At 58.9% G+C, this 27,057-nt stretch overlaps 1 protein-coding gene across 5 annotated transcripts in view; it reads right to left on the bottom strand.

The window, feature by feature from the left end:
* Window positions 1-464: 464 nt before the first annotated feature.
* The window catches only part of AGAP1 (ArfGAP with GTPase domain, ankyrin repeat and PH domain 1), a 389,946-nt gene continuing 363,353 nt past the window's right edge, over window positions 465-27,057 (bottom strand). For all 5 annotated transcript variants that reach the window (XM_090285113.1, XM_090285119.1, XM_090285104.1 and 2 more), the window contains 2 exons: window positions 5,737-5,992; window positions 465-1,748 (listed from right to left, as the gene is read on the bottom strand). In XM_090285113.1, the coding sequence (XP_090141239.1) occupies window positions 1,545-1,748; window positions 5,737-5,992 (460 nt within the window). In that variant the 3' untranslated portion in view covers window positions 465-1,544. The remainder of the gene's footprint in view (window positions 1,749-5,736; window positions 5,993-27,057) is intronic.

Genomic DNA, 27,057 nt, shown 5'->3' with positions numbered 1-27,057 from the left:
ACAGGTGGCCGGCCACCAAGGAAAAGCCTGGGGAACTCTCGTGAGCCAGCCTGGGCCACAGATCCACTGGCAGGGGCCACCATCAACCACGGCCATGCACTGGGTCTGCTACTGGGCATCACGCCCCCCCGCCGGGGCCCCTCCCCGTTTCTCGGCAGAAGCGGGATCAAATCTAAGCCACGCTGTCGGTAACAAGGACTCCCACGCTCCTCCCCCCTCTCTACTACGCTTGGGTCTTCTCTTCCTTTCTTGATTTTAATAAGCAAATTGTACTGCCGTTCCTCCTCTGCTGCGCCCCCTTTGAAAAGCTGTATATCACGTTGATGGAAGTGTTTACCGCGGCGAACACCCTGCCTGTACAGCGATCTGTAACTGCTCATCTCAGCCAGCTGCACATTATTAGTTCACATCCAGTTCAATTTATAAATTAACAGAGGTGCCATTCGCCTGTACAAAAATCAATGCATATTTATGAACTTCTTTTATTCAAACAGATTTCTACACGTCTTGTCTGAAGACGTAACACAGAAGCCTGCGTGACTTGGGCACCGTGGCCCGGGAGTGACTGAGACCCAAGGAGTCCACCTTGGCAAAGCACAGGACACCTCTCTCCTGTTCGGGGAAATAAAAATGACCTTTAGTGCGTTTTATCGGTTTCCTAAATGCGCCCGGAGTGTCCCTGTGAGCTGAAATTGTGATTTCCTCCTGAATTTCTGAGTTCCTCTTATCTTTTTCCATTTGGTGTCTGCACCAAGGAGACTGCAGTGAAATACTACTCAGCAACTGATTTCCCCTCTTTGGACTGAAAAATTAAACGGAGACGGAATTATGACAGTGAATTTAGAAAGGACGGCTCCGAGGGCCCGGAGGAGCGCGTCCGGGGCAGCGCGCCGCGCCGAGGGTCCTGCAATCACACGTGGCCAGCGCCGGAGCGCGCTGCGGCACCACCTCCCGGCTAATGTGCGTTCTTCCCGGCGATGACGAATCAGCTCCTATTAAACGGCGGTAATGCCGCAAGAACTCAGCTATACGAGTGTAATGAAGCCAGCGTCCTCCCGGGACAGATTAGCTACAACTGATTTGACGCACACCATCGAAGGGGCTTCAGACCTGACAAACTCGGCTCGCTTCTGATTTACGCCGTCAGGCTCCTCGGAGAAGAGACGCGCGGGATGCAAGTGTTCCGTTCGGTGGAGGTGAAATGTACTGATGTGCTTAACTGCCGGCGAAGGAGCGCGCCCCTCGCCGCGCCGCTGCCTCCCTCCCCTCGCGCCCGCCCCTGTCCCTTGTGCCATGCTCTGTCTACGGGCCGCCGGGACCAGGGTCCGGGGCCGTGTGCTATCGTCAACCCACCGAGGCCCGGCGGCCGCTCCTGCGCGCCGGTGCGGGGCGTCCCTGGAAGCGGGCGATCCTGCAGCCTCCGTCCGGTCCCGTCCTCGCCCCGCGGGGGCTGCCCAGCTTCTGTGATTTCGCTGCGGGTGAGGGAGGGTGGCTGGGGACCGCCGGGAGGAGGGCGGGGCGGCGGGTGGGGGCGCAGACGCGCCTCAGATGACGGTGGGCACCCGCCCGCCGCCGCCGCTGCGGCTGTTGCTCTTCCGCGACAGGTTGGGGGTGGCCATGAGCACGAAGCGCTCGTCCGGGCAGCCGTACTGCAGCAGCACCTCCACGCACTCCTGGCTGGGCGCCTGCCGGGCGTAGGCCAGCGCCGTGTTCCCGTGGGCGTCGCGGGCCATCACGTCCACGCCGTACTGAGGAGGCAACAGAGCCACGTTAGCGTCCCGGGAGGGACAGGGCAGCCGCGGACAGGGGCCCTCTGTCCCGGCGTCCGGGGCGCCCCCGGGCCTCGAGGTGTCTGCGCTTAAGGCAAGAACGGGCTCCTGCAGCTGCAGCCCCTCCCCCGCGCAGCAGACGAGCCCGGACACTGCTCGCCGTTCTTGCTTCTCAGCCTGAGCTGGAAACTCAAACACTGATCAGTTTCTGCGCTCAGAGGCAGCGGACTGCCGTTGGGGGGCACACACAGCTAACTCAGGGGGCATAAGGAGTCGTCCCCTGTCCTTCTTAGTTACAGGTGATCTCGTTTAGCAGTCCCGGTGAGCCTAAATGCATCGTTGAGATAAAATACAAACAGTGTGCATCTTTTTTTTTTTAATGAACACTGTACGGGATCATTTTCTGATCATTAAAAATTACACAAAAGTACAACACATCATGGCTACCCAGAATCCCTCCTGTGAACCCCTCTGGGGACTCTGGGGACTTGTTCCCTGTAAAAACGGCCGCGGGCGTGAGCAGCGCTGGGGCACGCGGCCTCGCACAGGGCATTTCTCGGGGGCTCTGCTTAACCGAGTGGCGGGAAGGAGGGGAAATGCTAGGTCACACGGCCCTCACATGCCCCAGGCTCCTGCTCTCAGATAAGGGGGGCCTGACCGGCTCCCACCCCAGGGCCTGGGAGCCTTGTCCCACTCCCGTCAGCTTGGACTGCGGCAAGGGAAGGGGCTTTGGGCCCATGGCTGGGGGCGGGGGGAGATGGTATGCCCTCTGTTAGGGAACTGGGTCCCCCCCAAGTCCACATGGTGGGTGGAGTCCGAAGCCCCAGGACTTTAGAATGTGTGACTGTCTTTGGAGGCGGGGCCTTCAGAGGGGCAAGTGAGGTGATATGGACAGCGCCCTGGTCCAACACGACGGGTGTGCTAAGCAGAAAATAAGACGCCATGAGTGTGTGCACACAGGCCACAGGGAGAGGACGGCCGTCCGCAGCCAAGCACAGAGGCCCGAGGGACAGGGACTTGCCGCCCCTGATCTTGGGCTTCTAAGGCTGCCAGGACTTCAAGGAAAGGAGTTTCTGTTACTGGGTCCCCCATCTGCGGTGCTTTGTCAGGGCATCCGGAGCTGACGGACACACAGCCGCTGAAGGGAAGCTGAGCGTTCGAGCGACTGTGGCGTCCGGGCATCTGTTCCGCGGCCGCACCCAGGACACGCATTGGGGAAAATACGGAGAATGTGGTGCCGTGCTCAGCTGTGCTGGGCGGGGCCATTTCCCGCCAGGGGTGCCGACAGCAGAGCCCCAGCAGGGTGACCCGCCTCTGCGCAGCGCCCCTCCTACCCAGGAACCCTCTTGGCAGGCAGCTTTCTGCCCCCTTTCAAACGGCCCAGCTGAGGCTGAAGGCCCCAGGGGTGCGTGCGGGGTGTGGGACTCTCCAAAGCAACTCCTAGACTTCACAGAATCGCCTCTTCTCCCTTATCCCCCTGCTCCGGCTTCAGGACAAATGCTTCGATGGGAATCAGAAAACAACTTCCCCCAGGAACAACTAATCAGAACAGCCCTGGGACTTCCGGCCAAGATGGAGGCCTCGACAGACACGCTGTGTCTCCCTCCACAACTAAGAAGAAACACAACGACCTCAGAACTAGAGACAACCAGAAGTTCCAGAAAACCAAGCTGCATGGAAGTCCAGCAAACAAAGGGATAAAGAAGAAATACTCATCCAGACAGGTAGGTGGGGCGGAGCCGGGGTGGAGAGGACGTGGTGTGGTGGCGGCTGCAGCGGTGGCAGCGACAGGACGGTGGAAAGTGCAGTCATGTTTTAAAAAGTCAGGAGGAACACCTGGGGAGTGTTCCCAAATCCTGACCAGACCACGCAGCTCACCGTCCCAGCACCGGGGAAAATCAAGCCTCATTGCTTCTGACTGCAGACCAGTGGGGGTTGGGGTGGAGGCAGAAACTGCCGGTCTCTCAGCAGAGTCCGCTTGTTTAAAGGGCCCCCACGGTCCTAGAACGTCCTCAGACCCACCCACTCTGGGAACAATGGCCAGAGCAACAGCTAGAGAGGCGACAGTCCCATACGGAAGTGGGAGAAGTGCCTAGAAAAGGGGCGAGTTCTGGGCAGGCAGCATTGTTCCCTCTCAGACCCCTCCCCCACATACAGCGCCACAACGTGGTGAAACGGGTTGCCCTGTACTGACTAATCCCTAAGGCTCCACCCCTTACAATGTAACAGGTGTGACAGCTCTACCTGAGACACAGAGGTAAACAAACACAGGAGCCTGTCAAGATGAGAAGACAGAGAAGTATGGCCCAAAAGAAGGCACAGATCAAGGTTCCAGTGGGAGGACCAAGTGATGAGGAGACAGCAAACCTAACAGATGCAGAGTTCAAAACACCGGTGATAAAGATACTCACAGGCTTGACAGATATGCTTGAGTACAGCAAATGCATAAGGGAAGAAGTGAAGGCTATGCTAAGTGAAATGAAGGAAAATCCACACAGAACCAATGGTGAAGGGAAAGAAACCGGGGTTCAAATCAATTATCTGGAACATAAGATAAAAGAGTCAACCAGTGCAGAATGTGCAAGCAAGAAGTAAAAAAAAAAAAAAAAAAAATGAGAGGCTTAGGAACCTCTGGGACAACTTTAAATGTGCCAACATCTGAACCATAGGGGTGCCAGAAGGAGACGAGAAAGAGCAAAAAATTGAAAGCCTATGTGAGAAAATAATGAAGGAAAACTCCCTATATTTGGTGAAGGAAATAGACATACAAGTCAAGAAGCACGCAGAGTCCCAAACAAGCTAGACCCAAAAAGGACCACACCAATACACATCATAATTAAAATACCAAAGGTTCAAGATAAAGAGAAGAGTAGAGAGTTACCTACAAAGCGATGTCTGTAAGACTATCAGCTGATTTCTCAAAAGAAACTTTGCAGGCAAGAAGGGACTGGCAAGAAGTATTCAATGTGATGAAAAGCAAGGACCTACAACCAAGATTCCTCTATCCAGCAAAGCTATCATTTAGATGGAAGGGCAGATGAAGTGCTTCCCAGACAAGGTAAAGCTAAAGGAGTTCATTGTCACCAAGCCATTATCGTATGAAATGTCAAAGGGACAAAATTATGAACATTAAAATGACAACAAACTCACAACTATCAACAACTAAATCTAAAAATTAAAAACAGAATCCAACTAAGCAAACCAGAACAGGAACAGAATGATAGGTGTGGGGATCCCTTGCAGGGTTATCAGCTGGGAGGAGGGAGGGGGAGAAATGGGGAAATGGTGCAGGGACTAAGAAGCATAATTGTTGGTACAAAACAGACAGGGGGAAGTTGAGAATAATATAGGGAAGGGTGAAGCCAAAGAACTTATATGCATGACCCATGGACGTGAACTAAGGGGGTGGGATTGCTGGAGGGAAGGAAGATACTGGGTGAGGGGAGCAAAGGGGAAAAACATTGAAACTACTGTAACAGCATAATCAATAAAATACACTTAAAAAAAAAAAATAAAGAAACAGCCAGCCCTGACGAGAGGCCGGGATAAACCCTCCCAATCGAATCTCTCCATTCAGGGAGCAGAATCTGTGTTCCCTGAATGAAAAGCCCCAAGGATGGGTGGTGGGGACCATAAAACCATTCAGTTTTATCCTCCCTGTCCACCTCTAACCCCCACATCACAGGAGCTTTTCTTGTGCACAAACGAGAGACCCCACCAACCACGTGGGACCCCAGGGGCACCCTGAAAAGATGAGCTCTGCAGAAACTCTGGCCAATGCTGTATGGAGAGGACTTAAGTCCCCACACGAGGACGGCGCTCCTGCCCCCGACCAGTCCCTCAGTGGGGGCCTCACATGGGGGACGCCCCAGGGCAGGGGCCTCCACACCGAGTCCCAACACCCCGTTCCTGCCGCTCCCCACATCCAGGCGGGCGCCCCGCTCCCCGCCGCGCTCGGGCCACCTACCCAGATGAGGAGCTGCGCCAGGACCACGTTCCCCTTCCGGCAGGCCAGGTGCAGCGCCGTGCGGCCGTCGCCCTCGCCGCAGGTCTCGTTCACCTCGTCCCGGGAGCCGTGCGCCAGCAGCAGGATGACGGCCCGCAGGTCCTCGTCAGCGGTGGCCCGGAGCAGGTGCTGGCCCAGGGGCAGCTCGGTGCAGGGCAGCGGGGCCAGGAACAGCTTCTGCTCGTACTTGGCCCGGATCCACCGCTCCTTCTCCTCCCTGCAAGGGGCGGGCGCGGCCGGTCAGGCGGGCACTCGGGGCGGCCACCCTCTGTGCCTCGCCTTCCTTCCCAGGAAGCATGTGGGGGCGGGGGCAGCCGAACGGCAGGGGACAAGTGTCTTCACCAGGGAGGGGAGGCCCTGGGGGGAGCTTTACCTGTGGTTCACAGAGTGGGGATCCCCCGGTAGCACCGGCCCCCCGCAGGGAACCCGTTAGCAATGCACACTCTCAGGCACCCTGAATAAGGACCTTGGAGGGTGTTCTAACCAACCCTGCAGGGGGTTCCGATGCCCTGCGGTGTGAGCCCCACAGCTGTGGCCCGGGAGAGCCCCTCCTGCCCGGGACACCACAGGCCTGGGGGTCTGTACCACAGGAGGGACCATGTAAGTGAGGACTAAAGACGCTGGAGTCGGGCAGGACTGGGGCGCCCCCCCCCCCACCCGCCCGGGTGTCACCTGCTATTAGCTCTTTACCACCCACCTGCGGGGGGCAGGGGGCGGGGTGCTAGGAGCCCCGGGGCTCTAAACGCTTGCAGCTGAAGAAAATATTGCTACTGGCCCCCAAGATTGAGAGGAGACACAGCTGGCCCCGCTGCCCCTGTCCCCCCACGCACTCTGCCACCTCTCCAGGCACTTGGGGATGGCTCAAGTGGAGAATGTCATGGATTCCGTAAGTGAGAAAAAATGGCTGGGTTTTCTGCAGGACAGTGTGTAGGGCCCAGCCCAGGGGCCGGGACAGGTGGCCGAGTCCGGAGCTGGGGTACAGAGGAGAGGACGGAGCTGGGGAGGTGGGGGCTCGGGCTGCAGGGCAGACGATGAAGCTGGCGCCCCGCCCCCAATGACACAGCCTGATGAGAATGAGCGACAGGGACCCCCGCCCCCAGCTCCAAAGGGGATGGACGGGACACGGCCTGTGCCACCTGGAAGCGGGGCTGGGGACAAAAAGGAGGGACAGGATGAGATGGAAGGAACCAAAAGCAATGTGTTTCCATCACCCCGATGGGCCAGGCCCCCGCCACGGACTCCCGCGTCCCGTGGCTGCTGAGGGGGCGTTTGGTTTGGGCTTCTCAAAAAAGACACAAGCGGCACTGTAACGCCCTGCAGCACTGCTGGGGGCAAAACCAACGAAGCAGGGCAGGAAGAGGCAAGGGACCGTGGCAGGCAGCTCCTGGCTGGGGAGGGCTGGGGAGCAGGGGGGCAGGGGCGGTGACGAGGGAGGACAGGAGGGCCCTGCAGGTGGGGAGCGACCGTCATCCCCCACAGCGCGGGCAGCTCAAGTGCCCCTCCAAAACCCAGCATTTCTCCGCGGGATCGCCAGGGTACGGGTCCTGCAGGGCCGCCCCGATCCTCGACCCTCGGAAGGAAAACTCGTCACCCGTGACATTTTTCCTGCCCAAGCACAGAAGGGGCGCCTGTTTACACCTTTTCCTGTGTTGACACTGCTCCCAGCGCTTGGTGTCTGCTGGGCCCTAATCTGTTTTTAAATCCTCAGGCAAACAGACCTTCCAGGAGCAAACCTGGATTAGTTTTGCTTCACTTCCCGGTACGTGCAGGCGACCCCAGCGTGACCCCTAGCCCTGTCCATGCGGAGATTTCCGGGCCAAACTCCCTGAGACGCCGCCCCAGCTCCCGCAGACGTGGCTGCGGTGGGGACGGGCGCAGTGTCCCTACTCGGGCCAGAATACAGGACCCAGAACACGGGCAGCGGCTCGGAAACAGCAGTGAAGGCGGAAGACAGAAACCCCAAGCGAACCGTGGCCCCCCCCGCCCCCCGCTCCTTAAGGCCCTTCTTTAAAATGTGTTAAACCGAGGCTGACGCATTTCACAAATCACCCACGAGGGTGAGCCACGCGAAGGGAAGAAGCGACGGCGAGGTCTGCGTCCAGCTCGCCCGTCCCGACTGGCTGGCTCCCCTTGGGGGCCGGCACCAAAGTCAGAGCGGTCTCCCCTTCTGCTCCGCTCGGGTTTCACCCGCGCCGCCAGCGTGCCCGGGGTGAGGTCCGAGCTCCAGTCCTAACTGCAGCGACGCCCATTTCTTGTGAGATATTCGAACAGCCCAAAGAATGAGGACCAGCCCACAGCTCTGGAATCCTCTCCTGTGGTCCCTGGGACGTGCGGGCTGACCCTGTGCCCTTGAACCTGGTCACCGCACAGACAAGCCCACCTGAATTCGCTGAACTCGACCCCCATCTGGATGCACATCCCGTTTAAACTGCGCTCTGCTTTTAAAAGTCAGTGCTGAAGGTGGGCGGGCTGGGTGGGGCTGAAAACGCTCGCTCTTTGGGGTGCCTTCTTCGGGAGAAAGACTCTAATCGTGTGTATGAACTGGGGACAGGGTGTGGGGGAGGCTGCGCTCGCTTTGCGGGGGCTCCGCCTGCCGCCTGCAGGGGCTGCGGCGGGGCGGCTGTTACTGGGAAGGGCTCCAGCATCTCCAGTGACAACTGCGGAACACAGACCCGACGTCACGCACGCCTGAGGACACTGCCAGGCGACGGAACAGGTGTGGAGCCCCCAGGCTTTCCGGGGGGCTGCCTCTCCCAGCCCCACAGCCGCATGGCCCCTCACCTTCAACTGAGATGCCCCCCAGATCTGTTCAAGGAGTACCTTTATTATTGGACAGAACCATGGCTCGTCCCCAGAACTCCTCATGCTGCTAGGAAATGACATTCCAGCCCTGGCTGCCAGCGTGCACCACAGAGTTTTGGGTTCGATTCCCGGTCAGGGCACATACCTAGGTGGCAGGTTTGATCCCCAGTCGGGGCATATAGGGGAGGCAACCGATTGATGTCTCTCTCTAAAATCAATAAACATGTTTTTATAAAAATTTCAATTCTGGCCCCCGGGCCCCACAGGACGGCAATGTCTCCACGTTTTTTCAGACCCTGAGAGGCAGCCAGAAAGCTCAGGATGGCAGCCCCCGGGCCCCGGGTCTGCAGGGTGTCTTCTCAGCAGCCAGGATCCGGCTTGTGGGGGCGTGGACGCAGCCGGGAACATGTGGTGGGGTGGGGGCTAATTCAGACAGCGGCACTTCCTGTTCCTTAGACATCCTTTCCTGTGCTTGCTGCCCACCCTGACAGACCAGGAGGAGCTGAGTACTGGGTGCTTCCTGCTGTGGCCTCAGGGAGAGGGACAAGGCGTGACACCAGCGTCAGAGACAGTGGGATCCACATGTCTGCTTCGTCTTCTCCCTGGAGGGGACGCTTTGGAAGCTCCTCCCCCGCACAGCAGGTGCTGTGGTGTCTGCCTGCAGCAGGCGTGGTGGCTCTGGGGGCGGCAGGGGGTGACTCGTGTCTGGGCGATGGGCTGGCCAACAGCGGTCAGTCTGCAAATGGCAGCTGTCGGTGTTGTGATCAGAGACCAGCACCTGTAATGTCACGGGGCCGTTGCGCACGTGGGAGCTCCCTGTGGGTGGCGAGTGTGACAGCCGTGCTGGTGGCCCGGGGCTGCTGAGAGGCCTGCTGGAAGCTTTCGGTTTCTAAGTCCCAATTGCCTGTAGAAATGAGCTTCCCCACGAACGTGGCGGGCAATGGGGGTGGCCCTGGCCGGGGCCCTGACAAACCCATCCGTGTCTTGTGGGCCATCCTGGTCCCCAGAGTGCAGAGGCCCCGAGACACTGGGGCTGGGGTGCGCAGCGGGATCACGTGACTCATGGCTGTTAGGGCCTTTGGGGCCAAGTCTGATCAGGTGCCTAAAGCCTTCCTGGAAGTTCAGACTGAGCTGTGTGCCCGCCCCCCCCAATTCATAGGCTGACACCCTAACGCCCCTGTTGTGAGGTATTTGGAGGCAGAGTGTGTAGGAGGTAATTAAGGTTAAATGAAGTCATGAGGGTTGCACCCGATCCGATGGGACCCCTCCTCACCCCCCGCAGAGAAAGAGACCACGTGAGAACGCAGCGCGGAGTCACCATCCGCACCCAGGGAGAGGCCTCACGGAAAACCACCCTGCCGACCCCTTGACCTTGGACTTCCAGCCTTCAGAGCTATGGGAAGGCCTGCGCTGTACCCTAAGCCCCCAGCTCTCCGTCACTCTCATGCTCTGCGCTCACGGCGCGTGAAAGGCGGGCATTCTGATGGCCGGGCCTCTTCTGCTTGCAGCCACGTACGTACTCTGTCTCCAGCCACTCGCCCCGCACGGCCCTGCTGCTGGGGCACGACACTCTGATCCGTGCCCCGGGCCCCAGGCTCCCTTCTGGGACCCGCCCGTGTCGGCTGCACTGGTGTCTCCCCCCAGGAAGGCCAGTTCAAGAGCAGAGGCGCCCGGCAGTCCATCACCTGCCCTCGTTCCAATCCCCCGGAGGCCCGCTGCTCACAGCCCCTGTTAGCTAATGAGCTAAAACGTGAATTATTGGCCTGGCCGGCCGTCAGCAGCAAGGAGGAGGCCGGCCCCTCGTTTGGGCCCCTTGCTGACACACCTTTAAATGAATCAGCCGCACGGGAGCGAGAGAAAATGAGAGAACCGGCCGCGAATCAGAAGACAGACGCTGACCCAATCCCCCCAAATAAAGACGCAACCCAAGGCACAACAGTAAATACTTGCCTCCCTTCCTGCCTATAATGGAGCCCTTTTGTGGGAACGCACCCCCCCACCCCACGCCCTGTCCAGGAAACCACCTGGTGTGTGAGCCGCCAGCCGGCACAGGATTTGGGGATCCACGGTGGGGGGGTGGGCAGGTTGCGGGAGCCATGTGTTTGCTGAGGCACACGGGGCTCTGCCTGCAGCCTGACAGGTGAGGCTTTGCCACACTTGACCTTGAGGGGCGATGACATGGTCAAGGCTCCGTGAGTCCCCCCAAGATGATCCCTGGGACACGTCCCACCTCCCCCCTGCAGACTTGGGGCCTGGCAGTCACCTGCGGGCACCGGGCGAGAGCGCGTGGGCCAGCTGATGAGGCCCGGCGCCCAGGGACGGGGCGCTTACTGTGACGGTGCGGAGGGTGACGGTCGTGACGATGGTAATCGCTTTACTGACAACTCCTGATAAGACCGGGCTCCTCAAGGGACCCTGGAGCACGGTACACGTTCAACACTGAGCGTGTTTTGAGAAACGGTGACAAAAAGGAAAGGTTTTGGGGGAAGAAAGAACTCGGTCAATTCTGTTCCCAGTTTCAGACAAGGAGAAAGGGCAGAGAACTTGGCATGGATACCAGACACCAGACAGCGGGGCTGGGAGACCCAGGAGCCTGCGCCCCTGGCAGGGCGGGGCTGGGGGTCCGCGCGAGGCTCCGGGACTGGCCCCGGGCTCTGAGCGCTCAGGGCCCTGCTGTGGCTGGCGCCTGGCTGGGCCGCGCTCTCCCCTCTGGAGAAGGGACTCTGAGCTCCTTCCGACCTGCACAGGATGGACGGCGGGGGTAGGAGGGCCTCCTGGAGGGGCCTGCTGGTGTGGGCAGACTTGCCGCCCCCCCTTCCCTGAGGACTTCGGATATCAACCAGGTGATGCGCCGGTGGTAAGGAGACCAACTCCTTGGAGGAAGGATCAAGGTCAAGGTTAGAGAAGGAAAGAAGACGGGGAGGGGATGGGCGAACACAGCAGTCACGTTTGCCAAAGGAAGGGCCCGAGGCGGGGGCTGTGGGAAGCAGGGCTGTGCTCCCGGGTCTGCGGCAGGGACCTGGGGTGACGCGCTGCACGTGTGGGCTGCTCTGGGCTGTCGTTGGCTGTGAGGAGGTTCAGCCCCAGGTGAGGGCTGCTGTGCCTGGTGCCAGCCCACCGCCGCAGAGCTCGGCTGCAGGAGGCATCTGAGGGTCACTGATGAGCCACAGGAGGTCTGGCGTGGAGGCGTCCGGAAGCCGAGGACTCCGCCAGGGCACGGGGCGCTGCTGACGGCCGTGGTGGTGAAAGGCTGTCACGGGGAGGGTGGGCGTCCCCCGCAGGTCACGCTGCCCAGTGTGAGCACTGGCCCCTCCTCTCCCTGTGACTTGATTAGGACCTTGTCCTCGGCAACGCTGGCTGTTTTAGAACGGACCCCAAGCCTCGCATGTCTCCACCTTTATTTACAATTCTGCCGCGGCCCGAGGACGGGTTTCGGGTGCGCAGCCCACAGACGCGTGTTTATGCACAAGCAGAGCCGCCACAGACACAGTGGGACTGGTACAGAGCAGGACACCTTCAATAGGGTCACAGAAGTCCTTCCAAGGTGCCAGCCACCAGCCACCGGGCGGCCGAGCCTTTTGTACGAGGCCTGCTTTAGTTCTGACGCAGTCCGGGGGGCGGGTCCTACTGAAAAAGCCCTCTGGGAAGCCCCGGAGCCGCGTCCTTAGAAGCACACTGTCTGTTCCTCATGCTTTTCCAGCTGCCAGGATGCCGTCACCCTGGACTGCCACCCCGCATTCCGGGCCTGGCGGGGGGGGGGGGGGGGTCCCCACCCATAGCCGAGGACTAACGAGGTTAATGGCTTGGATTCCCAGAAAAGAAAGTTTTTGATATATCACCACCAAGCCTCTGAGGGGCTGTGCACCCCGTTCTGTGGGGCTTGGGGGTCATCAGGAATGCCGACACCAGATTTGGGGGGGCCGTCATTTGGGTGGGACTGGTTCTGCGTGGTCCCGGCTCGGCCTGCCGTCCGGTCTCCATAAACAAGGCTTTCTCTGGACAGGTCTACAAAAGACTGAGCAGTAACAGCCCTTCCGAAACCCCCTTGGGGTCAAGTGTAATGGGTTCATCTCTGAGGGAACCCCTGATCCCAAGTGTTAAAAGGCCAGTAACTTTTTTGTGCCTGTCACCTGTCACACTGTTCCTTCCACAAACACCTTCCCTTCCCCCCATCCTGCCACAGCGTGGGGGAGGGTGCGTCAGCAGCCATTTTAAAGGACATGCTGTAGCAAAGCGCCCGGTAGCATAGGGCGAACCTTGGGGGCGAGGAGGAGAAACTGGAGGAGCCTGTGCCCTGTGACATGTGAGACGAGGTGACAGAGGAGAGGAAGAGGGAAGAAAGGGCGAGCTAGCAGCAAGGAATTTGCAAAGTGTCTTTCTGCCTCCAGCCAAACAGGAACTGGGAGGGGAGGCATGGAAGAGGGGGCTGGAACAATATGTTGGGAAAACAGGGGGCTTCCTCTCTGCAGGGGGACACCCGGCCGGGAGCCGGCCCCGCGCAGCTGGCTGCCCCTGGCATGCATGCCTTCTTCCCCGGCCGCGTTGCTAAGGGCCCCGGATGGAGGATGACCGGCGAAGCCCAGTGGGTATTTATTTTTTAATTACCAAAAGCTTTTAAGAAACTGGCCACTGTAAATCCCGCATGCAGAGAGCGGGAGGTGAGGGACTGGGATTTATGCTCGTGGGGCAGAGACAAAATAAATATCCCGCCTGACTTCTGATCAATATTATGAGTGTTTTTGCCAACCTGCAGGGTGTTTTATGAGCTCAGAGGAACAGAACAGGATCATTATTAATTAAATAAAGTCAACCGTATTAGGCTTATTATTTCTGTGAGTTGCAGTCACCTGGGGTGGGCCTCAGGTGTTGGGGGAGGGGAGTGGGGGTGGCCCCGCGGGCAGGTGGCCCCGTGTAGCCCAGGAGGGCGACTGCGTGCTCAGGTGCACCCCCAGTGGCTCTGCGTCTGCAGGAGGCAGGGGCTGAGTCACGGTGGGCACAGCAGGGTCTCCCCGCCCCCCGCTGCCCCATACCGAGGTCTAAGGCTCACGTTGAGATATGGGGCTTGGTCGCTTTGTGCCATTAGCCCCGGACACCTCCTAACCCCTGCTTGTGCGGAGCCCGGCCAGGCGCGTGAGAGAACATCCAGGACACGAGCCACAGTGCAAACACAGCGTCACCCCCCTGAAGTTCGGAGGCAACTGCATCTGGGTTTCCACACCTCAAGGCAGGTGTGTGGGGGGCCTACGGGCTGGCCACCGGCTCGTGAAGGGACAGAGCCAGCCCCCCGCCGCGCCTTGTCAGGCGCCTGGGATGCGCGAGGAGCTCACGGGGAAGAACGGACCCAGCCTCCGGGGCGGGGCCGCAGCGGGCCCCGGGCACAGCGGCACCTTGTCCCCAGCCTGGGCTTCCACACCAGGGAGGCTGGGCATCTGCACAGCAGCCACCTACTCAGCAGGCAGATATGGGGACAGGGACGGGGAGAGCCCTGCGTTGTCCCCTGTCCGCCCTCGCACTGCCAGCCCGACCCCCCCCACAGCACTGCCCCACCCCCCACCCCCACACTGCCGGCCCGATGCCCCCCCAGCACTGCCCCACCCCCCACCCCCACACTGCCGGCCCCACCCCCCACCCCCACACTGCTGGCCCGACCCCCGCCAGCACTGCCCCAACCCCCACCCCCCACTGCCGGCCGATGGGCGCCAGGGTCTCTCTCACCGGGTCCACTTGAAGCAACGCCTCTGCCGAGCTGTTGGTCTGGACAAATAAATCCATAAAGCGCATCGCAGCGCTGAGCAGCCGCCCATCTAATCGGGACCCGGCATGTGCTCGCCGCCGCACATAGACGTGGCGGGGAAGTGGCTGGGGGGCCTTGCCTGGTCCGCGTTTTCCAACCAGGGCTCGGCGGGTCCTCCTGGCCTCCTCCTGCATGGCATGACCCACACGTGCCAGCGCGGGGAGGTCTGGCTCTACAACGCGGTGTCACTCAGCCTCGAAGAGGAGGGACATCCAGACACCTGCTGCCGCCTGCATGGACCTGCAGGGCACTGCGCTGAGACTGGCCAGTCACAGGAGGACGACGCTGTGAGACCCACTTGCGTGAGGCTCCCCGGGGGGCAGAAGGTGGACGCGTGGGTGCTGGGGGCCGGGGGCAGCGAGCGTTGTTCAGTGGGGACAGGGTTTTGGTCTGGGAGGAGGAAAAGCCCTGGGGGAGAGGGTGGCGATGGTGGCGTGATGATGGGAACGTGCCTCACGTCGCCAACTGGGCTCTGAAAGCTGATTTAAGTGGCACGTGTTACGTTACGGACATTTCCCTGCAGGTAAAAAGCGTCCAGAACCGAGGGCTCTCTGGTTGCCTCCCGCAGACACCACCGTGTGATTCTCCGGGCTCGTGGGCCAACGCCCTGGCGGCCCACACCGCTGCACCCAGGGGACTGGACATTAATGTCCGCCAGCAGCCATACGTGGCCCTCACTGCGCTTTCCCAGCTGATCCCAAAGTACCCTCCAGCGCTGAACTGTCCTTCCAGCCCCGGAGCCGCTTGGCGAGGCTGCGGGCACCTGGTCGCCCCCTCTTTCACCTCCTTTAACCTAACAGCACCCCAGGCCCCCCCTCTTTTCCGTCTTCAATTACAGGGAGATTTTGAGGAGTCCAGGCTATTTCCACTGCAGAGCGCCCCCCAACCACATCTGGTCTGATTCAGTTGGGTCCTATGTTTTCGGTGAGGATAGCATGAGTGTTCCCCACGTCACGTTGCGGTGGTCCCCCTACTGAGTGTGAGCACATGGTTACAGAGGTGGCCCCCTGCCCTGTGCTCCATCCAGAACCGCCCCCCTTTATAACTAACACGTGACCTGGGGGGGCTGCCACTGCAAGATGCTGGCTCCTGTTGCACGAAGACCCCCCTCTGACCCCCACCCCACAGCGCCGTTGCTGGGCTGAGGATCCCCGCTCATCCTCAGAAGCAAGACACGGACTTTCCCATCCTGTTACTCCTTCTCTCTTCATCGGCTGGCACGTTCTGTAAAGAGCCTCCGGCCCCAGCCTTCTTTCTGGATCATCACCGTGGACCCGCCATCTCTAAACAAAGTGACACGCGCCATGTGACACGGTAGCAGCATCGTGCTTTCCCACGCCCACGTCGTTGCAGGCCTGGCCGGCGGGGCCCGTTCACGCTGCTTGGTTTTCTAAGAAACGGCCAAACTGCTTTGCAGAATGGAAGCAACCAGTTTTTAAGACAATATTTGGTAAAACCAAACCCCACTATCAATGTGCAATTGGGACCGGGGCTCTCGTCATTTAGAGGAACGTGACCCCGCCCCCTGCAGGACCCAGACCACCTGCCCACCTCGGCTGTGGTCCCTCCCGGATGGAAGCACAGGGACTTCCAATTTGTTTCTGGAAGTAGATGGGACATAAAAATGGACAGATGTGCAAGTGTGTGTGGGTGTGTGTGCATGAGTGTGTGTGGGAAACGTGGCTGAAGGAACGGTGTACAGGGATCAAAAAATGTGCCCATCGATACGTTTAGAAGCGAGGCTGAAGCTTACAAGCCGGTCAGTAAGACAACTGCTGGCTCTCAACAGAAAGGAAGTGATGAAAGGCCAAACCTGCGAACAATTGGAAACACGGGGCGGCAGGGAAGGGCCCCCCCACATCACGCCCGAGGCCGCGGCCAGACGGGGCTGCCACTGGCAGGCAGAGCCAGCCGGCCTCCCACTCCTCCAGTCTCTCTGGGGCACATTTGGAAATTATTTAAAAAGATAAAATGCTTCTAATCTGTTACCAATTAGAAGAAACATGTGAATATTATTTTCTAATTTGTGACTCCTGAGTGTGTCTCAAACACCAGAGAGAAGTAATTGAAATAATTACGTCTGCTCCTGGATATTTCTGCTCTGCTCTGGCAACCAGAGGGTGGGGGCGCCCTGTCCGCGCGAGGTGCCCGAGGCGTGGACGCCGCACTTCAAAGCCGGGACGGGAGGGCCTCAAAGCTGCAATTTCTGCCCGGCCTGGGGCGGCCTGGGCAGCTGGAGCCCAGGGGGGCGGGGGCACGGGCGCGGGGGCGGGGCGCAGCGGCGGGCACCCCGGCGGCAGGGGCGCGTGTCCGTGCGCCCCGAACGCCCCTGCCGGGGGCTCATTTGCAGCCACAGAGCCGCTCGACGGCACAAGCCTGATTTATAACGTGAGCCACGGGGAATTTTTTTTTTTTTTACCTAGTTACAGCGCGACTTGAGTGACTAACTCCCGAAAATTGGTAATTTCCTGGTGCTTAACAGGAGATGGTCCACCAATGAGAGGCGAGGTCCGCTAACAAATTTATAGGGCGTTATATGCCAATTAGACCGCGTCAGCCGTTCCCAAGGCAGGGGGGCCGGCCGGGCGCGCGGCCGCAGACGCAGCGGGGACTGCCGACAGCGTGCAGGCCCCCGCCCCCAACCGACCCCCACGCTCACGCGCTGGAAAAGCGGCCCGCGAGTGCTGACTGGCCAGGAACCTGAAATTCTCAGGGGCCCTCTCCGGCCGCACAGCCGCCCCTTCCTTCTGTGCAGGCGGCCCTTTGTTCTCCGGTGGTAAACAAAAACTTGGGGTGAGTGGGGAATCCGGAAGGAGCAAGAGTCGCTCCGGACTTTGGGCTTCCCGTCCGGACAGCGGCCACCGGGAGCTCTGAGGGTCGCTGGTGTCCCTGTGCTCAGCCAGGCCCCAGACTCCGGGGCTGGCACCCGGGCCTCGCAGGTGCGCGCCTGGTCAGACCTGCTGGGCGCCCCCGCGCCCCGGCCTCTGGGACACCAGCAGGCGCCGAGGTCGGCTCACCCGTTTTAGAAAATCACAGAAGCAGCGCGTGGTCTTTGAGTCCAAGGCGGCCGCGTGGGGACGTACAGAGTGGACGCGGACGCTGCCGCCCGGGTCCGGGGTCTGGCTTGCACGCTCCGCTCCTGGGCGGGTCCCGCTCTCCCCAGCACCCCGGGCCCGTCCCCGCCCCTGGTGTTCCCACGCCTCCAAGGGACCGTGCCGCTGTCCCTTCCATCTCTGTCCTTTGAAACATGTCAGTTTTTCCTCTTAGCTGAAGTGAGTTCCTTGAATTTGCTTCGATTACCACCGCCATCAAATGCGCTATTAAGCGCTCATTCTTTCAGGAAATATCAATTGAGCCCTCGCTGGGAGTGAGGCTCGGCTCCGTGTTAGGTCTGGGCTGCAGGTGAGCAGAGGAGAGGGGAGGAAAAGCGCCTCGCGAGGGGGAGAGAACCCCATTTGTGACGCAAACCGCCGTCCGTCACAGGACAAACACAGATGGAGCGAGACGAGGGAAGGCGCGTTCTCGTGGTTTGCGCTACGCACACAGCCCTGGACTCAGTTTACAAAATTTAAACGCAGCTGAATCCAGACAAAGAACGAACCTCCTTTCCTGCAGCTGAAGAACACACAGACGCCAGAGCCCCCACCGTCGGCGGACAGCTGGGGCACCAAGGCCACGGGGGGCCGCCCTGGAGACCTGCCTGCCGTCCGCTAGCTCGACGGCCACGACGACCTCTGTGGAAACGCGTCGCACTGCCATGGCCCCCAGAGCGCCTGACGTGCCCAGACGGGGGCTGTTCAGTGAGCCCCACGCCCCTTCATAGCACCGCACCGAGTGCGCCTTTTGCCAGTTTTGAAGTGAAAATACTGATGGCCTCTCTAATAAGGTGAATGAAAGACGCCACGGTCCAGTCCCAGGGCCCCTCACTCCCTGTGTAGACCATCAAAACATGCCAGTAGGGCACAGGGCCACTGTGGGCTGACGTCACTTGAGATTAAGGCGACAGGAGCCTTGCCCAGGCCGGCGTGGCTCCGTGCTTTGGAGCCTTGCCCCTTAACCAAAGGGTTGGGGGTTCATCCCCAGTCTGGGCGCAGGCAACCCCTTGCTTGGGGTGCACACAAAGGCAACCAATCGCTGCTTCTCTTACATGGATGTTTCTCTCTCTTCCTTCCCCTCTCCCTCTCTAAAAAAGCAAATGGAAAATGTCCTCAGGTGAGGATAAAAAAAAAAAAAGGTAGTATAGGAACCCTGGCCGCGTGGCTCAGCGGGTTGGAGTGTCGTCCTGTGCACCAAAAGGTTGTAGGTTCGATCCCTGGCCAGGGCGCACACCTAGGTTGCGGGTTCAATCCCCATTGGGGTGCATATGGGGGGGGGGGCGGGCAACCAGTCAATGTTTCTCGCTCACGTCGATGTCTGTCTCTCCTTCCCTCCCTCCCTCTCTCTCTCTAAAATCAATAAGCATATCCTCAGGGGAGGATTAGGAAGAAAAAACCCCCAAAAGGAAGCACAGGAAGAGGCTTCCTCGGAACCACACTTGTCTGCCTACAACAGCCCCTGTGAGAAAGGGCTCCACGGTCACAGGTCCCCTTCCCGGGATTCTCACTGACCGGGGCGGCTGACAGTGACCGCGGGCGCGGAGGAGAGAAGCCGGCACCACGCCCGCACGGACTCTGCCACGCGCTGCCCTGTCCCCACCTCCCCTCCCGAGGGCCTGAGCTCGGCCGTGAACTGCCCTTCTCCCCGCCGTCCCCGTGACACTGACATGGAAGCTCTCACGCCTCCCGGCCTGCTGGTAGTCCATTCTTTCTCTGATGCCCCTGCACGCACGATGGACAGTTAGTCGGGGTGACCTCGTCAGTTTAATTCACAGGCCCCCAGCCACTGAAACTCAGTGGGGGGAGAGACACCCCAAGTCTCGCCCCACTGAGGCCCAGCAAGGCTGGGAACCGGGGGAGGAACCAGTGCTGGGGGTCTTGGGTGACCACCCTGGAGACTGAGGGTCTCTCCTGCCCCTGGGCAGGGTGGGTCTTGTGAGATCAGCACATCTGGACAGCCAGGCCCTCATGATCTGTCCATCGGGCCAGGGGACACTGAGTGCGTCTTACGTGCCTTTCCGACCCTAGCCTGAGCTTGGTGCTGATGTTTAAAGTGACTTGCCATGTCCGGTCACTTCCCCTCTGTGAAGGCTGACCAGCCCTGAAGGTCTCTCCACACCTTCGAGCAGGTGGGGGGTCTCATAGAGACAGCCTTGCTGTCCCTTCCCCGCAGAGGTGGCTGCTCTACCGCCTCCTGCCAGCGCCCGGTCCAGGGTCTTGGAGAGCGGCTCATCAACCCCTGACTTGCTCCTTCATGGACAAAGAGCCCGGCTACCCCTCGGCTGTCACCGACAGGGAATATGTCCCTGTAACTGGCCTCAACGGAACACTCACGACATCTCCTGTACATGCAAGACAGCCTTAAAAAAGGCGGGTGGTCAGCTTGTGCGGTTACAGGAGGCCCCTGTCCTGAACATCACAGGGGTCCCCAGTGGGCCCGAGGCAGGAAGTGGCCGCGGCCGGCAGGAGCTCTGGGCTGGGCTGCTTCTCCGGGAGGAGGGTGCCGGGGCAGGTTTGGGAGCGATGCAGGCAGGACGAGAGGTCCCAGAGGAAAAGGTAAATGCTCCTGGAGCTGGGCTGGGCTCTTTCCTCATCTCTCTTGGAGGGGGGCTGTGGGGGCGCAGCCCTCTGAGCGAACACAGAATGCCCGCCTTGGGCTCTGGCCCCCTCACTCCCACTGCGCCCCCCTAAATAGCTCTGACTGCCCCGTCCCCTGATGGGCTCGGTAATGAGAAGCGCTGTCAATCAGGGCTCTGTCAGCCCGGACAGACTTTCACTTCCTGAAACAATTTATTGGATTCCCAGAAGCAAATGGGCCTTCTTCCTTTTCAGCGGGCGTTTTAGGGAGCTATTCAGAGGGAGCGCGCGTCCCTTCTGTCCCTGCTGAGCTGCCTTTGTCTCCTTCATTTACTCATGAAAACAGTTTCCTGAGTTTACCTACCTCCTCCCCAGTGTTTGCCAAAACTTCTCCCCCTCTGGCTCTGTCCCCACACAAAACCCACCAGCTGTTTCCAGCTCCTGAACCAGGAAGGGAGCCCTGGATTTTATTGGCAGGTTTTGGAGGGAGGCAGGGTGGGGGGAGGGGAGGGGGGAGAGGAGGGGTACATACTTGAAGAAATTAAACTCATGGAAAGAAATGAGGCTGAAGAATGGACGGCAGAGGAACCCGCCTGTCGGTCACTCCGGGCCAGGCCTTCCCCCACGCCCAATTCCTGAGCAAGAATTTAACCGGCTCTACAAAAAACAGTTCAAGATGCCCCAGCTGAGATTTTTGGGGCTGTATTGACACTTACAAGACCTGTGTTAGGAATGACGAAGTTTTACTGCGATAGTTTCCAACTATTTGAAAAACCCATGCGGCCCACAGAAAGTGCTGCCCGGAGTCTCAGGCCAGCCGGCCTCAGTGTCTGAGCAGAAGAGAGGATGCAGAATGACATAACATAGTCTTTTCCTTCTGCTGCGCTTCCTAAGAGCGATCTACATGGGGCGGCTGCATGAGAGCAGGAAGGCGACCCGCACCACCCCCGACCCCAACTCTGAACCTGGGAAACAGACCAAAGGAGGCCCGGCTACGTCTTGCCTTCTGAGACTTTTACGTTGATAGTAAGCTGGGGGGCAGGTTAGAGCCACTGAGGCGTGATCGGGGTAAAATTACGAAGCCACGTAAGAAACAACATCTATTAGCCTAATTTAATCACCGAATACTTTACAGATGAAATAGAACGTAGGGTCCAATTATTTCCAACATTCGGAAGTCAGAGCCCGGTTCTAAGCAGGAGGAAGGCAAAACCAGGCAGATGAGGGCAGGCTTTAAAGGCGCAGTGAAGGGAACGGTCCCTGTCCTGCTCCCGGGCTGCTGTCAGGCCAGAGAAAGGACAAACGCCACCAGGTTTTTGCTGTCACCCCTCCCCCCGCCCCTCCGTGGGTCTGATGAACCCGAGGCCAGGACTGGGATCTGTTATCCCTGACAGACAGCCATTGTCCCCAGCGGGAGTTCCTCGGAGGGCCGGCTGGGCTGGGCCACAGGCTGGGGCTGCCTCTGAGCAGGGTAGCTCCCGGGGCCTGGAAACTCACGGGGTGCCCTCAGGGGCCACTGCAGGGGCCTGGCCACGCCCTAGGCCTGCCGACCCCCATCCCAGCTCTCTTTAGGGCTGTAAACAATGAAAAGAGAAAGCAGCGGGGTGTGAGCAGGCTGGGCCTCTGGGACCGGCTGGAGCTGGTCCTGGCTCCTGGGATGGGGGCTGTGGTCTCTGTGTGTGGGGACACTGAGGTGACCATCAGAGACGGGGCAGCAAAACAAAGCCAGCCTGGCAGAGGGCCCCCCTCCCCAGCAGAGCCACCCCTGTGACGGGGGTGGGGGGAGCCGCAGGAATAAGAGAGCTTCCTGACGGCACTTGGGTCTGCAGAGACGCAGGCGCACAGGCTCGTTCGGGCTGTCACGAGTCCGGTAAACGAACACTGTCACCACGGCCACTGGGGTTAGGAACAGGGAGGCAGATTTGTCTCGGGCTCCTTGATGACGGAGGCCCAAACAGAGGTTTCTCTAGCAAAAGGGACTCGAAACCAATCTTCCTTTTTCCTGGCTACATTCTTCTTTGAGAACAGGGCCGTGTAAATGGCACCTGTGCTCCTGACCGGTCTCAAGAATCTCCCACATTCCCAACAGCAGAGTAGGAACGCTGGGGAAGAGCCGCCACATAGAACTCATTCCAGAACCTTCCTTCCACTGTGCATTTAAATTTCAACGTGCCGGCGGGGCCTGGGGCTGACCCTCAGGGCTGGATGCATGTGCTTAAGTTGAAGGTGCCCATGCAGACCCCCCTCTTCAGGAAGGCGCAGCTACAGCCTCCCCGGCCCCTCGGGTGGCCGGAGGGAGGGATGGACACGGGGGTACCCAGGCCGTGGAGGCTTACGACGGGGGCTGCTTCCGGCCCGCTGCACAGACAGGGAGGCCCTCAGCTCGGTGTCTTCCCCTGGCGCACAATCTGTCCTTGTTATCCCTGCAATTACTGACCCACACGGCTGGCTCCCTCCCGCCTAGAACTGGTGCGTGTGCCGGTGTGTGTGTGCGTGTGCCGGTGTGTGCGTGCGTGAGCCGGTATGTGCGTGCGTGTGCCGGTGTGTCCGTGCGTGAGCCGGTGTGTGCGTGCGTGAGCCGGTGTGTCCGTGCGTGTGCCGGTGTGTGCGTGCGTGCCCACGTGTTCACGTTTCTCCCTCTGACTCACTGAGTTGAAGGCAGGGCACTGGCTAGGAGCTCCGGAGAGGCAGCCCTTGTTCCAGGATGATTTATTACAAACACCTGTTCATCAATTTATCCTTTTGTAAAAAACAAACAAGACAGATTAATATCCCATTTCTTTCAAGTATTAACGAAAGACATCCTGTGTATACATTACGTTTAAAAAACCCATGTCATTATAAAAAGAGACTCTACTGATGAAGAATCGTAAGGAAGCCTCCCAAGTTGGCGTGGCTGTTGCTCTAGGTGCGTGTGTTATGTGCCACTCACGTGTGCACATGCAGGCTGTACAGACCCCCAGGGAGATTTCTCAGGGCGGGTGTTTCCTCTGCAGCCAAGGTAAGCTGGTAACGGCCTGAAAGCAGGCTCTGCGGGCAAATCGGTGTGACCCGCGGAGGCATTTAGACATCATTTTGACGGGCGCAGACCAAAAAAGTCATTTCCTTGACAAAACGAACACAATCCTTCCCCGGTTCCCTCAGGGAAAAAGCCAGTCTCACAAGTAACATTCCCGACATAATGAGCCCGGGAGGGAGGCGGACGAGCACACTTGATCTTCACAGTTTTGGCTGCATTTTTTGGGAACCCACAGGCTGACTCCTCAGTCAAGTCAGAGGCAGCCTGCGCGGAAGGTGAGGCCTCCTTTTTCAGCAGGGCAAGTATCAGAAACTCCCCCATCCCCCATCACCCCCCCAAAACACACACACAGGTGCGCTGTTTGCCAGAGAGGCCTGTCGGGGGCCACCTTCCTTCTGGAGGGGAAGGAACTGCTTCCCCCACCCCCAATCCGGCCTGGGTACTGAGGCAAAGCTCTCCCTCCCGTGGAGCAAATGGGCATCAGGCTGGAAGCAGGACCTGGTCTCGGGACCGCCACACGCCTAATTAATGACCCTGCTGGTCGCAGCTGGAAGAGCTGAGCTGGGGGTGATTAATTAAATTAGCTGGCAGAGGAAATTACAGTAGAAAGCCAAAGTTTGATTGCCCCATAATTAACCGCAGTGCAAATAATATCTGCATCTATAACTTCCAGCGATGAGCTCAGAAGCCAATTGAATTTGGCACTGATTGAAGCTGTAAATATCCCGTGGTGAAAAATGATAGGTTTGTTCTAGAGGGAAAACTTACAGAAATGGACATTGCACCAGTGTGATCAGGGGAAGAGGGCACCGGGGAAAACAGCAGGAAGGAAGCCTTACCTTTCAAGCTGCCTTTTCCCGGCATTCAAACACCCCGCTTTCATATCTGGTTTGGGGTGCCGACCAGGCATGATCTCCTACACAGCCCGCCTCTGATTCTCCGGCCTGAGTTCTCGTGCCTGGAACCCGCGAGACAGGGCTCCGTCTCCCTTCCTCGGTCCGGGGAGTAAAACTCAATTCTAAAATAATTTCATAGGCTGATACGAGGGAACCGCTTTCATCTCCCCTAAAAGAGGAATATTCTATTTAGACCGTCAAAGGTGTGAGCTATTGCTGCTTTTCTGGATAATGACATTTTTTTCCTCCTTTGTAACAATTTCATGTTCAAAATATGGTTTCATTAGCAATAGGATTCTACTTAAAAGAAAAAAAGAAGTATTTTTTATGGATAATTGCCCTGCAAAAAACGGCAGAACTTGAAGCAGACGGAAACATGACATTTTTCCTGCCGTCCCCATATTTTCATTCGTAAGTTATTTCATGGCGGAGGTCGCGTGTCTCCACCGGAGGAGCCTTCGCTAATGATCTGGGGGCTTTTGACCAGGACACGTGATGTCTGCCTGGCAACTGGTCAACACTTTGCCCCGATCCTGACACACAGAGGAGCGCTCAGTCAAGTGGAGGGAACATGATAGGTATGAAAATGGGACAGAAAAAGTGACAGAATTTTAAATGCAGTGTGGTTCAGAAGTGCACCCCCGGCAGTTCTCAGGTGAGTTTCCCCATAATCTAGTGGAAGGTAGGGCAAAAATTGTTCTCATTTCTTGTTTTTTTTCTTTTAAATAAGAAGGTTGAGGCTGTGTGGTCGAGGGAGTGGATGGGCAGCTGTGGCTTCTGCTGGGATGGAATTCTCTGGGCAGCTGGCGCTGCGGCGGGGGGGACGGTCAATTTCATGCGTCTGCTTGGCCAGGCTGTGATGCCCAGTGATTTAAGCAAAGGGGCATCTGGGCATTGCATGAATGGTTAACATCACCTATGATCAGCTGCCTTAGTGAAGATCACCCCTGACAATGCGGGTGGGCCACATCTAATCAGCTGACGTCCTCAAGAGCAAAAAGCGTGCGGTTTCCTATAGAAAAAGAAATTTTGTCTTGAGACAGCAGCATAAACACCTGCCTGTGTCTCCAGCCTGCAGATTTCAGATGGGCCAGCCGTCACAACTGTGATCCCACTCCTTAAAATAAATCTGTGCACGCGCGTGTGCTTCTGCTCCTCTGGGGAACCCTGACTGATAGAGCAGGTGAGCGAGGGGAGCAGTGTCCCCATCCGAGCTGCGCTGTACGTCCCTGAGCCTGGAAGCCGGAAGTGATTACGTGGACTGGCTTCAGGGGTGCGAGGGCGTGAGGCGAAGAAGAGAAAGGATATGTGTATGTGGGGGCCCCCTTTCTGCGGTGCACCTCAATGACGCTAACGACATCCCTCTGGTCCACGGCTCTGACCCACTTAGGTTCCCTCTCGGAAGCCACCCTTAGAAAACAATGAGTCACAGGCTCCCTCGTAAGATGAATCCGCAAACATGCTCACCCCGGCACTCTTTCAGGGTTCTCCTGCGAACGTTCCCGGTGTCCGAAGGCGAACGGAATGACAATGCAGTCATGGGATGAGTTATTGTGATGCCTTTCGAAACACTGCTTTCAGAGACCTCGCGGCACTTAAAGAGGGCCCTGACACCATGCGAGCCTGTCTCAAGCACTGTTTCTTTTCAACAATGCCGCATAGGAGGGCTCTACGCGACACACACACACACACACACGTGAACTGGGGGTGGACTTCCAGATAAGTGTGTGCACTTGGGGATGGTGCAGTCTGGGGGACACACTGATCTTGAGCGGGTATTTCTTCGGGAAGCGTTCCCCTGTCGAGCGAGCTTGGGGAGCCCCGCGCTCGCCTGGAGTGTCCTGGCTCAGAGTCTCTGCCCCTCACTGGTTCGGAGGTTGTGCACCCCAGAAAGAAGCCACTTCCTGTTCGTTTGCTGCAGTTCTCAAACACACCTCTTTTTCCAGAAACATCTCGTGTCATTTGCGGGAACTGAAATTTACAGGAGGACGCGGTGGGAGTCACAGCTGCGCCGCAGCCTCCTGGCTCCCGGCGGGAGAAGGTCTGGGCGGGTGACGGCCAGGGGTAAGACACGTAAGAAAGAGATGCTCTCGAGACCCGGTGGCAGAGCCGCGCAGGGAGCTCCCGGTTGTGCGGACGACCGCGTCTTCCCTCTCTAGACCTCGCTGAGAAGTGTGCATGAAGGACGGCCGGTGCCGGGCGGGGGCGGCGTGGCCTCCTTGGCGCCGAGGCCCGTGCGTCCTGTCACCGCACTGCTCTGCCCCACAGCCACGGCTGCGCTTTGCCATCCAGCAGCCTCCGGTGGGCTTTTGTCTCCAAATAAATTTCAGGTCCCGAGACACAAGCTTTCACACCTGCCACCAATGGAGGTATCTTCATGACAAGCCGGGCAACCCGTACGGTCATGCCTGTCGTCAGAGGCCTCGCTCAGAGCCTGCGTCGCCCAGGCCTGGGACGAGCACGAGAAGGTAAGACAGGCCTGCTGTCACAGCCGAGGGGAAGCGTTCCCCCCGGGGGTTCCTGGAGGGAGACCGCAGGCTGGTTCTGGACTGAGGATGCCCCAGCGGGTTCCGTATTTACGTGCTGAGGTTCTGACCACCCAGGAAAGAGGCCTGGGCTTGGCTTCCTCGTCCCCGTGCTGGGCTGGAACACATTCCCGGGACACCTGCCGCCGAGGACCCTTTCTGGCACCCCCCCTCCGCAGCCTTTTTGTCTGTTTTCTTCAGAGCCTGGAAGCCCCCCAGCAGGGCCCAGCGAGGACTGAGCCATTTTTGTTTTTCCCCAACAGCTTTACGGAGGCCGGATTTGCATTCCATCAACTACACCGGCTTTAAGTTGACAACTCGGCGGTTTTTAGGAGATCCACAGGACTACGCAGCCATCACAATCCCGTCCCGCAACGATTCTACCTCCCGCAGAGATCCCTCGTGCCGGCCCACGGCGGCCCATCCACATTCCCACGCCAGCACGCCGTCAGCTGCCGTCTGTGGCTTAGGCTGGCCTTTCCCAGACACGTCAGAGAAATGAAACCACACGCTCTGTCGGCCTTCTGCGTCTGGCTCCTTCCACAAAGGACTCGCCTTTTGCTGTCTGTTAAGT

The sequence above is a fragment of the Furipterus horrens genome, unplaced genomic scaffold, assembly GCF_987537825.1.
Source record: "Furipterus horrens unplaced genomic scaffold, mFurHor1.1.pri manual_scaffold_1, whole genome shotgun sequence".
Classification (NCBI taxonomy): Eukaryota; Metazoa; Chordata; class Mammalia; order Chiroptera; family Furipteridae; genus Furipterus; species Furipterus horrens.
The sequence above is the reverse complement of the archived record's forward strand: the minus strand, read 5'-3'. Positions and strand labels throughout refer to the sequence as shown.